General features: G+C 48.9%; 5 protein-coding genes across 5 annotated transcripts; 2 read left to right on the top strand and 3 right to left on the bottom strand.

Annotated features, from left to right (window-relative positions):
- Positions 1 to 739: 739 nt before the first annotated feature.
- DEU56DRAFT_701339 (uncharacterized protein) lies at positions 740 to 1,384 on the bottom strand (the record flags this gene model as incomplete). The annotated part of the gene is made up of 1 exon (XM_041347315.1): positions 740 to 1,384. A coding segment is annotated over one exon (645 nt), but the record flags the coding sequence as incomplete, so codon positions are not given.
- A 1,846-nt stretch (positions 1,385 to 3,230) lies between these two features.
- Positions 3,231 to 4,463, top strand: DEU56DRAFT_918083 (uncharacterized protein; the record flags this gene model as incomplete). Its single annotated transcript, XM_041358070.1, has 8 exons — positions 3,231 to 3,370; positions 3,424 to 3,652; positions 3,705 to 3,863; positions 3,916 to 4,071; positions 4,124 to 4,210; positions 4,265 to 4,278; positions 4,331 to 4,349; positions 4,404 to 4,463. 8 exons carry the CDS (start codon positions 3,231 to 3,233, stop codon positions 4,461 to 4,463), a joined length of 864 nt encoding a protein of 287 aa, XP_041202964.1.
- A 209-nt stretch (positions 4,464 to 4,672) lies between these two features.
- On the bottom strand, positions 4,673 to 5,768 carry DEU56DRAFT_984269 (GTP-binding protein; the record flags this gene model as incomplete). Its single annotated transcript, XM_041359990.1, has 6 exons — positions 5,582 to 5,768; positions 5,486 to 5,518; positions 5,265 to 5,437; positions 5,132 to 5,214; positions 4,874 to 5,080; positions 4,673 to 4,815 (listed from the first exon to the last, which is right to left on the bottom strand). The coding sequence occupies exons 1-6, from the start codon at positions 5,723 to 5,725 to the stop codon at positions 4,673 to 4,675; spliced, it is 783 nt and encodes a 260-aa protein (XP_041202963.1). The 5' UTR covers positions 5,726 to 5,768.
- A 792-nt stretch (positions 5,769 to 6,560) lies between these two features.
- DEU56DRAFT_746526 (uncharacterized protein) lies at positions 6,561 to 7,071 on the top strand (the record flags this gene model as incomplete). The annotated part of the gene is made up of 2 exons (XM_041349206.1): positions 6,561 to 6,758; positions 6,805 to 7,071. The coding sequence occupies 2 exons, from the start codon at positions 6,561 to 6,563 to the stop codon at positions 7,069 to 7,071; spliced, it is 465 nt and encodes a 154-aa protein (XP_041202962.1).
- A 2,430-nt stretch (positions 7,072 to 9,501) lies between these two features.
- Positions 9,502 to 11,083, bottom strand: DEU56DRAFT_927190 (uncharacterized protein; the record flags this gene model as incomplete). Its single annotated transcript, XM_041358601.1, has 8 exons — positions 9,502 to 9,693; positions 9,899 to 9,959; positions 10,072 to 10,141; positions 10,187 to 10,317; positions 10,454 to 10,636; positions 10,659 to 10,774; positions 10,883 to 10,904; positions 10,963 to 11,083. Coding segments are annotated over 8 exons (896 nt in total), but the record flags the coding sequence as incomplete, so codon positions are not given.
- Between the last annotated feature and the right edge of the window lie 1,338 nt (positions 11,084 to 12,421).

The raw sequence follows: 12,421 nt of genomic DNA, 5'->3' as shown, positions 1-12,421 counted from the left end.
ACCAGACAGAAACACTCATCATGAGACCTCTATAATAAGTACGACCAGTGAGCCAGAGAGTAACAAACACCGATCGATTGGACTAAAAGGGAGATCAGTTGCGAAATCGACAACAACAACAATGAATTCGAACTCTTACCGGCAGCCCATATAGTCTCGCCGAGAATATGTCAGTTTCAGATACGCCCACCATGAAATATGAAGCTGATTCCTTGATTTGGGCGCAACAATAAATACACAAGGAACAACCGCGAAACATTGGCAAAACAAGGTATAATTCGGTAAGACCAGCCCCTAGTCATAAAAATAACAAAAGCTTTGATCATGTGCCAGTAGGTGCAAGTGTACAGAATAGTAAAACAAACGATTGCAAACGAGCACATAATAATCACTCCAATCCACACGCCCAAACCTTCTCCCAATCTACACAAAGCGCACACGACTTGCGAGAACAGGACACCGGCAGAGGAACTTCATCCGATGGAATAAATCCCGCTCCAGTCTCGATATACGTCCTGATTTCCTGGGGTGTCCAAGGGTCCGGCAGTAGGGAAGCTGGGAACGTGAACAGATCCACCTCTATGTCCAGGAGTTCGATATGTGGAATGGCCAGCGAGAAGGTCTGAAGTCTCTTGAAAGGAGCCCCCATCATCCACAAAGGCACCGTGTAATCTTGAGATCCAATTCCGCTAGCGCAGAGACCCCTGGAATGCCGAAATTTTTCGGTTGATGCGTGTGAGAGGGAGGTGAGGTGAGAGATGGAAGAGAGGAATGCATATCCATGGACAGTTTCCGTGAATGGCCGCCATCGACGAGAGACGCAGCCCGATAGCGTCAGATTTTTTGTGCTCCAAGGGGACGGGGAACGTTCGTGGTCGACTTTAAGGTCGACATCGGAGTCCAACGTATATTTGATGCAACATAAAAGAACATCCAGACTCGCAAAGTCGAGCGCGAGGGATGGTGCAGCGAGTAGTACCGGAGCCAGAAGGCTGACATCTAACTCAGGCTCAGATCCATAGGGGGTAAAGCTGCTGATGAAAGGAGCATTTGGGACTCGGGGAGGCCCCAAGAACTCGCCCATCCAAATCCTGTGCACGCTGGATGCGTAGTCAAGACAAAGATGATGTTGTTGTTCAGCATATGCTTTCTGCATATATAGAGCATCCACGAAAGCCATCACATGGCGAGATTCTGACAGTAATACTGTGTGCAGAATTGAAGGCAGCACTGTGCGCCTGACAATTCTGGAGACACTGCATAGTAGAAGGGCGGGCGAGTATGGATTTCTAGCATTATAAGTGTCAGTTTCAGTAAAAGTTGGTTGTGCGGCAAAGACGAAGACGAGGAGGGCTAGCTCGGTTGGAAGGTCGGCAAATCGAAATGGGGTACGAGGTTCCATGACTGGCAAGTAAAATTTGAAGGAGCCCTGCCTTTCATACTTGCCTCATAAATTTCGGCATCATCCACACCAGGGTCCAGCAGTGGTGGCGTATTGTGTGTGGGACCACAAGCTGTGACCTTTAGGTCGTATAATGTGCTCTGACTTTGTGGATCCTGCAAATAACTGATTAGTATAATCACCTGCAGAGATTATCAGAGGAATCATGATGTGGTACGTACCATATATTCTAGAATCTGCCTCGCGAAGCACGCGCACTAACTTGTCCAGGTTCTGTCATGAGACAACCCTTACATAGTTGATTGCGTAGTTGATTTCCTTCTCGATAGTTCTGCCTGAGCAATGGGGACCCTGGAGTCGTCGACCACTCGCTAATATTCTGGCTTGAATGTGTGAGATGTGGTCCTGGATGAACGAAGTATTGCAGCCCTGGCGGTCGTCAGCTTGAACATCAACAACCTCACTACATACATTTCTCTGGACCAAGCCACGCATGTCAAATAATCCATCACCTCTTCTTGTGGTCCCACACAAAGTCCTACACCTTCATGTCCCCTTTCCATGACTACTATATCAGGTTCTCCGCACAAACAATGCTCCAGGGTGACATGCTGAACGTAACGGGAGGTCGAATGCGAGATTACACGTACATGACAGGGCCGTCACTTCCACTACCAGCCTGAGGGAGTCATGCCACGTTGCACATGTGAGTATACGCGCACATCACAAACATAAAAACACAACCCATTGAAAGAATGTTCCTTGAAGCGTGAACTGAAGCGCTATCAGTAGTTCTCTGACTAACTCTGACACTGAAATTAGCACAAAAATAAACATGGTTGAAGTTACACACTAAAAGATAACCAGCGTGTTTTTGAGCGCCGGGGGGTTGCGAAGGACATAATGATTCAAACGGTTTAAACATTCACAAGATTCGCTGGACACTATTGCCCAGCCATATCAATCTGTGTCATACAGCTCCACCTCCTCAAACCACATCCACAGATATGCCACCAGTCAAGAAAACTGCAGTCACGGCCGTGACACTAAGCTCAACTCCCAACTTCGTGATGGATTTCCTAGAATCAGGGTCTTGCTGGTGACCAATAGATCAGCATGAATTCAACAATCAAGAGAGTTAAAACATACGTAGGCGATGTTGTAAAATAACATCAATAATTGCGTTGATGAATTCCTCCTTCTTCTGAGAGCGGTGTATCAACCCCGCTATGGACCGAGAGTAGGCTTGATACGTGTGGATGACAGAGCTCAGAGCTTCCCTGACAGCAGCTGCATTTGGAGACACCATGTACTGCTGGAGAGCAACACCAATAGCGTGCGCAGACTCCTTGTGAGCATTGGATTGCTGGTCCCAAATATAGAATGTGTGTTCCAAGATAATAACAGCAGCTGGTTATGAATAATGAGTAGACTCATTGAAATGTGGCCTGGATCTCACCAGAACCAAACTGGACAATGTTCTCCAATGTGGGTGAGCCAGAGTCCTAGCAAACGTTCAGCAAGAGAACTATGTGGACAGGCTGCGAGGAATGAGACGTACCAGAGAGCGTAATGTGGACCACATCTCCTTATCTTCATCTCGGTAAGACTGATGAATCGTGATAGAAAAGCAGAAATGGTTTAGGATCAATCTAGTACTTACTTGCTGGCAGTGTCAACACATTAGCGATGTGTTGGGTCAGCGAGGCTCGAGCTCGACAGAGGATCAAGACACTCACGCGCTGTCAAGGGTCACAATTGGGTTCGGTCAGCGAGGTTCGAGCTCGACAGAGAATCAAGACACTCACGAACTGTCAAGGGATCACCAATGGATTCGGTCAGCGAGGCTCGAGCTCGACAGAGGATCAAGGCACTCACGCGCTGTCAAGGGGTCATGAATGGGTTGGGTCAGCGAGGCTCGAGCTCGACAAAGGATCAAAACACTCACGAACTTCACCAATGGGTTGGGTCAGCGAGGCTCGAGCTCGACAGAGGATCAAGACACTCACAGTCTTGTCAAGGGATCACCAATGGGTTGGGTCAGCGATGCTCGTGCTCGACATAGGATCAAGACACTCACGTCCTGTCAAGGGATCACAAATGGGTTGGGTCAGCAAGGCTCGAGCTCGACAAAGGATCAAGACACTCACGCGCTGTCAAGGGATCACCAATGGGTTGGGTCAGCGAGGCTCGAGCTCGACGGAGGATCAAGACACCCACAGTCTTATCAAGGGATCACCAATGGGCTGGGTCAGCGAGGCTCGAGCTTGACATAGGATCAAGACACTCACATCCTGTCAAGGGATCACAAATGGGTTGGGTCAGCGAGGCTCGAGCTCGACAAAGGATCAAAACACTCACGAACTGTCAAGGGATCACCAATGGGTTGAGTCAGCAAGGCTCGAGCTCGACAGAGGATCAAGACACTCACAGTCTTGTCAAGGGATCACCAATGGGTTGGGTCAGTGAGGCTCACGCTCGACATAGGATCAAGACACTCACGTCCTGTCAAGGAATCACAAATGGGGGGTCAGCGAGGTTCGAGCTCGACAGAGGATCAAGACACTCACGAACTGTCAAGGGATCACCAATGGGTTGGGTCAGCGAGGCTCGAGCTCGACATAGGGTCAGGACACTCACATCCTGTCAAGGGATCACAAATGGGTTGGGTCAGCGAGGCTCGTGCTCGACATAGGATCAAGACACTCACGTCCTATCAAGGGATCACAAATGGGGAGTCAGCGAAGTTCGAGCTCGACAGAGGATCAAGACACTCACAGTCTTGTCAAGGGATCACCCATGGGTTGGGTCAGCGAGGCTCGTGCTCGACATAGGATCAAGACACTCACGTCCTGTCAACAGATCACAAATGGGGGGTCAGCGAGGTTCGAGCTCGACAGATGATCAAGACACTCACGAACTGTCAAGGGGATCACCAATGGGTTGGGTCAGCGATGCTCGAGCTCGACATAGGATCAGCTCACTCACAAACTGTCAACAGATCAATGATACCTTATGTCATCATACCAGCAGGGATGGTCAACAGACGTACTGCCTGTAAGCGACCGCCGAACATCAATGAGAGGAATTTTCGAACATTCCTACAACTCACATAAATCTGTGGAAACCAGGCACCCAATTCATCTACAATCTCACTATCCTCAATTTTCCCAAATATAGATGAGAATGTATGCCGCGCAAGTGTCCTCAAGACATTGAGACAATTTCAGATGAGTCATTTCTCGCCACAGATAAGTGAGGTTTGAGTGGTCACCTTTCGACTGCGTCTCTGATGCACACCTCCAAGTTGGTCCGCTGAGTGGAGACAAACAGCTGTCTGAGCATATCATTGTCCAAAGTTTCAGCCGTGTGTTTAATGAGCGGCGTGCAGTCTGCATCATCCTTGTCCATATCTAAATGTGCGAGAGGGAATAAATGTGAGTCCCCGATTAAATAGACTAATTGGCTTACCAGGTAGACATATGTGACATTTTGGAGGACGTTGGTTGCCCTTGCGGCTGTACAAAAGCTTTAGTTGTGGCCCGTTGGCAAATGACTCTCTGGCGTGCTTCGGGGCCAGTCCGTCAGCATCTTTCCTCGATACTCCTTTACTCATTAGCTCTGCATGTATATCATCATAGAGGGCGTCGAATTTAGTAAACAACACTATTACTGGAGCTGAGGATTGCCAATTAGTCGATGATACACGACAGTAAACACCAAGCTTACCGCTTCCAGTGTCACACTGAGAGAAAAACTTGGCTTCCGCTTCCGTGAAAGACCTGCCATCCTCATCCATTGGAATGCAGTACCTATGTTGAAGACGTGAGATAGCCTATGACGGCAACTTTACTAGGACTACCATATGAGATGGATTCGATCGTTTAAAGCTCGTTTCTTAGAACGGCTTGCGATAAAAGCCTCCACCCTGTTGAATTCAGATTGTCCTCCCGCTTCAAATCCGCGTGAATCGTGAAAGACGAATCCCGGGTTGGTTCGAAACACCATTTCATTTTCGATATCGTGCACTCCGCGCTGAGGACTAATCAAAGGACGTTGTTGACCACTACGAGCACGCCTTACCTCTCTGGATGCCGCCAAAACGGATGCATCGATCTGATCTCGTCCGATCCATCAAGATTTATCACTATCTGGGATCATAATACTCAAGCTGCGCACCTGTTTCCCGGCACTGTCATATATTACTGGGTTGTCCCTTGTCTGGCAAACCCTCTGGAGAATGGTGGTCTTCCCTGCATTCGCTCTTCCTATGATGAGGATTCGGAAGCGCTCGAACTTCTGTCTCAACCTTGAAGGAACCATGATGGAGGAAGGTAAGAGTGTGTGAACTCTTCGAGCGCCCGAGACAAGCCCGAATTTTTTTTATAAGTTTATCATAACGATGATCTTCTTTCCATTGCAATCTGGATAGGACGCAAGTACTATGTAGTACTAGCTTTACGGCTGCATCTTCCAGTACTCAGTGCTCGGCTTGGTCGGCCCACACGCGATCTTACGGACAGTGTCGTCGCGCGCGTTCGTCACGTGCTTATGTTAGTACTGCTGTCACTTTGACCAACTTTAGGTTTTGTTTTTCTTGACTCGTTTCCCCACTGCTAATGACACCCGTACATTCTCTGGCATCAGATCCTACCTCGCAAGCTTATACTATCGCCGCCGTCATCCGTTGTTCCTGAATATCGCGCTGATAGCGGCTGTCAACGGACGGTGATATCATATATGTGCCACTGTCCAGCTGGTTCTCGAGAGGAGCGCTGATTTAGAACATAACAATACCGCTTCCAGCACTGACTCACTATTGGAAGAAGCATTGGCCGCTATCAACTCAGCTGGAGGATAAACTGACGAGCTTCTTTTCCTTTTATGTTTCCTAATCAACGCACCTTCCACACAACATGGCTCTACCGGCGTCGTAGTCACCGGTGTCACTCCCAGCTGTGCTTCTCGTCTTGATACTTTAGTACTTAAATATCCAGCCCTCGTCAGATTCCACCTCAGCGCAATTGCTTCCCAGAGCTTCCACTGCAAATATCATACGGCTAAGGTCAGGACCATAATCATACTGCCTCCGTGCTAAACTCATTTGGTACAGAGCCTCACGATGTCCAAACCAATTTTTGCTCTCGGAGCTGCCTATATGGCCTCAATCGTCGGCGAAAACAATGCTCAATGGCGCACTTACGTGCACTATCATCACGACAACAGCATTCACGAACTCATCTTGCCAAACGTAAACTCGCTCAACTACACGGACAACATTTTGTCTTTCGGACCGACCCCTTGCCACACCTCCCCTGTCGCAGCTGTTGGATGGGGCGACCTCTCTGATGCAAGTGTGTCAATGTGTATACTATGAGCGGGATTCTTAATAAAAATTGCAGATACGCGTGTACTATTTTACAAACGAGTCCACGGTGCAAGAGCTGGTGTGGTCTATTAGCGGCGGGTGGAGTGTTGGAATGAATCTGGGCGATACAATAACGAACGGCATCAGTCTGTATGCGCAAGTGCGCGCAACCGGGACCGATCTGGCTGAGCTCAGGGTTGGGTATCAGTCCCCATCCGATCCGGAGACTATCACCGAGTCATACTATATTCCCACTGAGGAGAAGTGGGGAACACGCACCTATCCGAGTGAGATGGACTAGATTTTTCAGGGCGCGGCTCGTGCTGTATATACTTTGCTGATTATGATACGATCTGTGGCTTTCCTGCTGCATTCGCAGTGGTCATAGGAAGAAATGATAACGGTTCAGGACGTTGTGGTGAATTATCGTTGTTCCTACTTCCAGTCTTCTCCAGCTGGGAGTTTATGTCGCACTGGCCTTCCTCGTCGGGTAGTAGCACCCAGGAGCACCAACGTCATGATGTGAGGGAACAGCAGGCCCCCTGCCAGCACCCAGTACTTGGCTTCGAGAGTTTTCATCATATCATGGTTGGCGGCGTCAATGCAACATGCTCGTCACTGTTTTTGATAACATGACATGATCAAGAACGGCCATGAGAATGCTGCACCCCATCTCTGCAGGATTGAAAGGTGCACTGTGAAGGGCCTACCTCTTCTGAAGTGACGCAAGGCTTGTATGTATTGTCACCGAGGGGACTCTGAGTGTTTAGGGGAAATATTGCGCCCCAGGTTAGTATCAGCCCCTCCGAAATAATGAACTACGATTTCACTCGGCCCTGCAATACTTGTTTGCATGCTTTGCAATTGCATACTTCTACCTATGATCGATCTAATCCTTCAACCAACAGCTGCAAACACCCGTCGCTCAGCAAACAGTATGCCTCTATAGATTTCGCGTGAATTTTCCGTCTCTGTGGATGGGTTACTAGCGCCCTGCTCCAAGTGACAAGTTTGATCATAAGCATTCTCTCTTCCGCATTTTGAGTGAAGACTTCATCGCCGGGAATTTGTCTTCATGTCCTGCTTTCCATGACCACTCTATCTGGCAAGATCGTCTCAATACCAACATCAATACTCCAGGGTGGCATGATACAGATGTGTCAAATGCGAAGTGACACGCACATGAGAGGACTGCCACCTCCACAAATAGGCAGTCATTCCACGTCGCCGACGCAAAAGAAATTCATATAAAGTACACTCTCGGTGTTCATTGAAGCGTCGTCCGTGGTTCTCTGACCGCCTCTGATGGAGCATTTAGCGCACAACTAGGGATAAAATTGAAAGCCAACACTTGCCTTCGAGAACCAGCGCTAGGCGATTGCAAAGCACAACTATGGTTCAAACCTCATGGACCTCAGGTGAGTCGATCTCTCTGCAGATTGCCTCCATATACAGAAGCGGCGATCAACAGAGAGACTGAGTCACCCCTGTTAAGGCACCGTATCCTCCCTTACTCCATGCAACCCAAGTCACTTTTTGCTCAAAGAAAGCACCGGGATACAATCTCACACGATCGCTTACGGGTTGCATGGATTGGCGTGGCGTGGCGTTGCTGCAAAAAAGTATCAGTAATAGCCTACCCACCATAGACACGTAAACACGCACGTGAAAGGTGTAGAGACGCCTTTGCTAGACGACTGACTGGTGTTTTGAGTGTGAGACCGATAGAGCTGCCAGGGAACAAGGAGAAGGAACACCGCGACATGTTCCTTTTTTGCGCTATTAGTATCGATCAGTGTCGACCGCGAAATCATAGTGAGTACTCGGAGGACATACACAATCATCAAAGAGACGATGAGCCTACGTCGTCCAGGGCGAGTGTTTATATGCGCTAACGAGTTCAAGAGTTGCCCTCCCAAACGTTCAAAGTCCGCTATAGCATTTCATTTGATATAGTCTGAGTGCTGTTTGTCGCGCACATTCAGAGTCAGATCACGAGGTTCTTTCACATGCGGAAAGTATACCTTGACGGCACTGAGGCTGTCTCTCCCTGTTCAGATGTGGCACCATATATATCACTGGATGGGCTGGCGGGACCACCTGACGAAGTAAGGATAGCAGTGAGAGCAGATGCATGCTGGTGCGCTGGTACGACAGGCTTGCGTTGGAATGTCACATCGGACGGAGCGTCAATAACAGGTAGTGAAATTGAAACGCCTCTTCTTCGCGATTATGGTTTTTGAGGCGGTGGTTCAGATCGCTGAGCTGGCTTTGGAACTGGGTTGATCATCTTGAAGTAAGTCTCGATAGGCTTGGAGTGAATGGTTGGAAGAGACCATCGTGAACTTCCTTCGCAGCACGATGTTCCAGCGTGCAAAAATAGGACCTAGACAACACTGATGCAGTCCTGATAGAACGGAGACCCCATCAGATGCGCTGTCCGAGTGCTTGCCTCGGGTGGCGGCGAAATCTCTATATACAAGGCGGTGAGCTTTCCAATCAAGCAGTCTATACAACACCGTACGGATAGAATTCGTCTACTTCATCCATATTGTCGTCTCCTGGTGCCATCCTCGTCATCAGGTGAAAATAAATCGGGCTATGTGTTGGTACAGAGAGAACCTTTGGCATGGAGGGTGGTACACCGCAGGAAGATCATTCGCAGCCTTCGCCTGGCCTCCATTTCTGCCGTTTATATTGGGAAGAGTTAGCGGGTGAGAGATAACAAGGGTTATGTTGGCGCCTGTGGGCGTCGTTCCTCGGGTCCGGGGTCCTTATGGGGTGCACTTGGTGTAGGTCCAAGGAGCGTTGGCATAGAGGCTAGTACACGGGCGCCATCATTCGCAGCCCTGACCTCCATTTGTGCCGCGCCTTTGAATTTTGGCATATCCCTCGGGGATGGCTCGAGAGGGGGGTCGTCTTTCTTGAGCGCAGATTGATGTTGACGTCACCCTGTTCTTTCGAAAGTAATCAGACACGTATCAAGTAGCAGCACAATTGTTTACGCACGGCAGGGCAGCGGGAGTATCTGTCATTGATTAATACTGTGTTTGAGGTTATCCACCAATTGCAATTAGCAGGCATGAATCGCTAGCTATAACAGATTCTGTGTAAGCACGCTGGCTTACCTGAGTTCCCATACTCAGTATGATCGCCCTGCGGAAACTGGCTCCTGCTTTACAGGTTAGCCTATTAATGATGTTGTGTAAGATATTAGACGGCGAGGAAGGAGATGCTACTACCTCGTGAGTTAGGTGCTCTGATTGGGGCTCGGCCTTCTTGGGAGCTTCCAGCGACTGACGACATCCGTACGCGATGCACAAGAGGAATTTCCTTTTCCTTCTTTATCGGTCGTTCTGTGTCTATATATTCTACGCTATCGTCAAGATACATCGTAGCAGACGGGAATGACTTACCAGGTACATGATGCAGCATGTCTTGTGCACGAACAGCACTAGCTCGGCTCTTAGCAGTTGGTGGTGAGGGTTGAGGGTCATCAACGACTGGAGAAATATGTTTCAGCTGTAAGTCTTCAGCAAGCATTGAGCTATGGTCAAGTACCTTTGGGCTATCTCCGTCATCAGACACGATGACATGTCGTCGGCGACCAGAATGCTTAGTCCGCAGAGCACTTTCAACCTCCTCTTACGTCTGCCCGGGTTCCTCTGTCAGCTCCTTCTCACCTGTCAGCTCCTGCTCCTCCCCTCCTGCTCCGCTTCTTTATCCTGTTCCTGCTCTGCCTCCGCTTCGACATTGTCCTTGTCTTCTGTTGCATCACTGCATCTGCATTCTCCCTCTCCCTCTTCTCGTTCATCAAAATCTCGATCTTGCTTATGAACCTGAGCATCCCCACGTTCCTCTTCAGGCTGCAACGAATCTTGAACCGACTCTCCATTTACACCAGAGGGTCGAGAAGACGGACCAGGGATAACCTCTTCTGAGTACACCTCCAGACAGCAGACAAGGTCCACCAAGCCCTCTTCCTCCCATGCTTCTTCGTCGACCTAGAATGCGGAGTCGTCCTTGAAATACGAAAGTGGTGACAAGCTAAGGTTGTAGGTCGTTCGGAAACGCAGGGATGAGAGTGGACGGTCTTGGATAAAAAAAATTACGACGCGCAAAAGATTGGAGGGACTGGAATAAGAAACGCTCGATTTAAAAATCACGAGAGAGTGGGATATGATGCACGCACTTTGAACTCGCGAACTTTGAATGACTTTTCCGCGTGACCACCTTTTTGTTCCCATATGATATTGTCAGGAAACGTAGGGGTATGGTGTCCCGGTCAACGCAGTTAACGTTGTGGATCATCATATATACTGGTCTGGATTATAGAAATAAGTGTATAACAAGTATTAATAATAACAACGTCTTCAAGGTTTATTTGAAGCGCGTTCCTCACGTGATTGAAAAACTCATGGCGTGACGTCAGAGAAGTCTACAACTTGCAAGAAACGAAAATGACCAGAAACTTCAAAGCTTCATGCATATGCAGGACAGCTGTTCAGTGCATTTTTGCTAGCAGCACCGCAGCGGAGAAAGAGCTCGGATTACAACATCATTGCGTAAGTAAAAATCATGGCACCTGTTCGGACCCTAGAAATATCATAGTTGTATGTTTTTTTAAGACTGGAGATCTCTGAGCGGTCGTCGTTTGTGCCTTCAATGATAAAATTCTATATACTCAGATACCCTACAATCGCCTTCGTTCAACTATTCACTATCCACCATGCTCTACATCATCGATGCCCTTTAGCTTTTCATCTTGCCTCATAACCCTACTCATAATCATATAACAACACATGAGATGCACTGGCACGCAGGTGAACGACAGCTTTGGGCTTAGCCTCCATGCGCGCAGACTGCCCTATACATTCCGTGGTAGTGCGACGCTGCTGTTGAAACATTTGGAAGCAACACACCAATGCTACCATATAACGATGTAGTGAAGCAAAGCATGGCGTAGCACTGAGTTGACGTCGTGAAGACCGATGGTAGTAAAACCAGCACGCTAGATTAATGACGGCCATCCGTGTATTCGGGAGACAGACAACAAATGAAGAGCCGGAAGCGAGTCCAGCGTCCAGCGTGTCTTATCGTTGCATGAGGGCGCAAGTTTGTTGATGTTGAAGCTGCAGTTGTATCACCGACAGCATGTGTGGTAGACGAGTCGGAAACAGCTGGCTGAGGTTGCGAAGATAACTGGGTCTGAGTCGCACCATTGGATTGCTGCGTGACATTGGGCTTGGGAGGCCGTGAGCTCGTTTTCCGTTTCTCTCTCGCTGAAGCATTCCTCTGCACAATGTCAGGTCGAGTGGAACATCTGGAGAGAAAACATACACGTTTTCCCTTTGCATACGGGACCTCAACAACTGCTGGGCTGCGCCCCTGCAACTCTATGCCTTCACCACTCTGTCCGCGCCGTTTCAAAAGTTGTTGAGCCCAGTCGAGAGGAGAGGACGGTGAGATATCATGTGCATCGGAGCGGCTGCGGTGGAATAAGCGGCCAAAAAGTGTGCTTCCTTGCGGTGCTGAGGCGTGGAGGCGGCTTCGTGGAGAGAACTGAGATCACGAAGGTCAGGATGAAACTCTACGTGATACTAAGAACGTACATGAGAATGATCTGGTGGGACATCAAAAAAGCCCGGGGG

Source organism: Suillus clintonianus (assembly GCF_016758775.1).
Source record: "Suillus clintonianus strain FC179 chromosome Unknown DEU56scaffold_123, whole genome shotgun sequence".
Classification (NCBI taxonomy): domain Eukaryota; kingdom Fungi; phylum Basidiomycota; class Agaricomycetes; order Boletales; family Suillaceae; genus Suillus; species Suillus clintonianus.
This window is presented reverse-complemented; position numbering and strand designations above follow the sequence as displayed.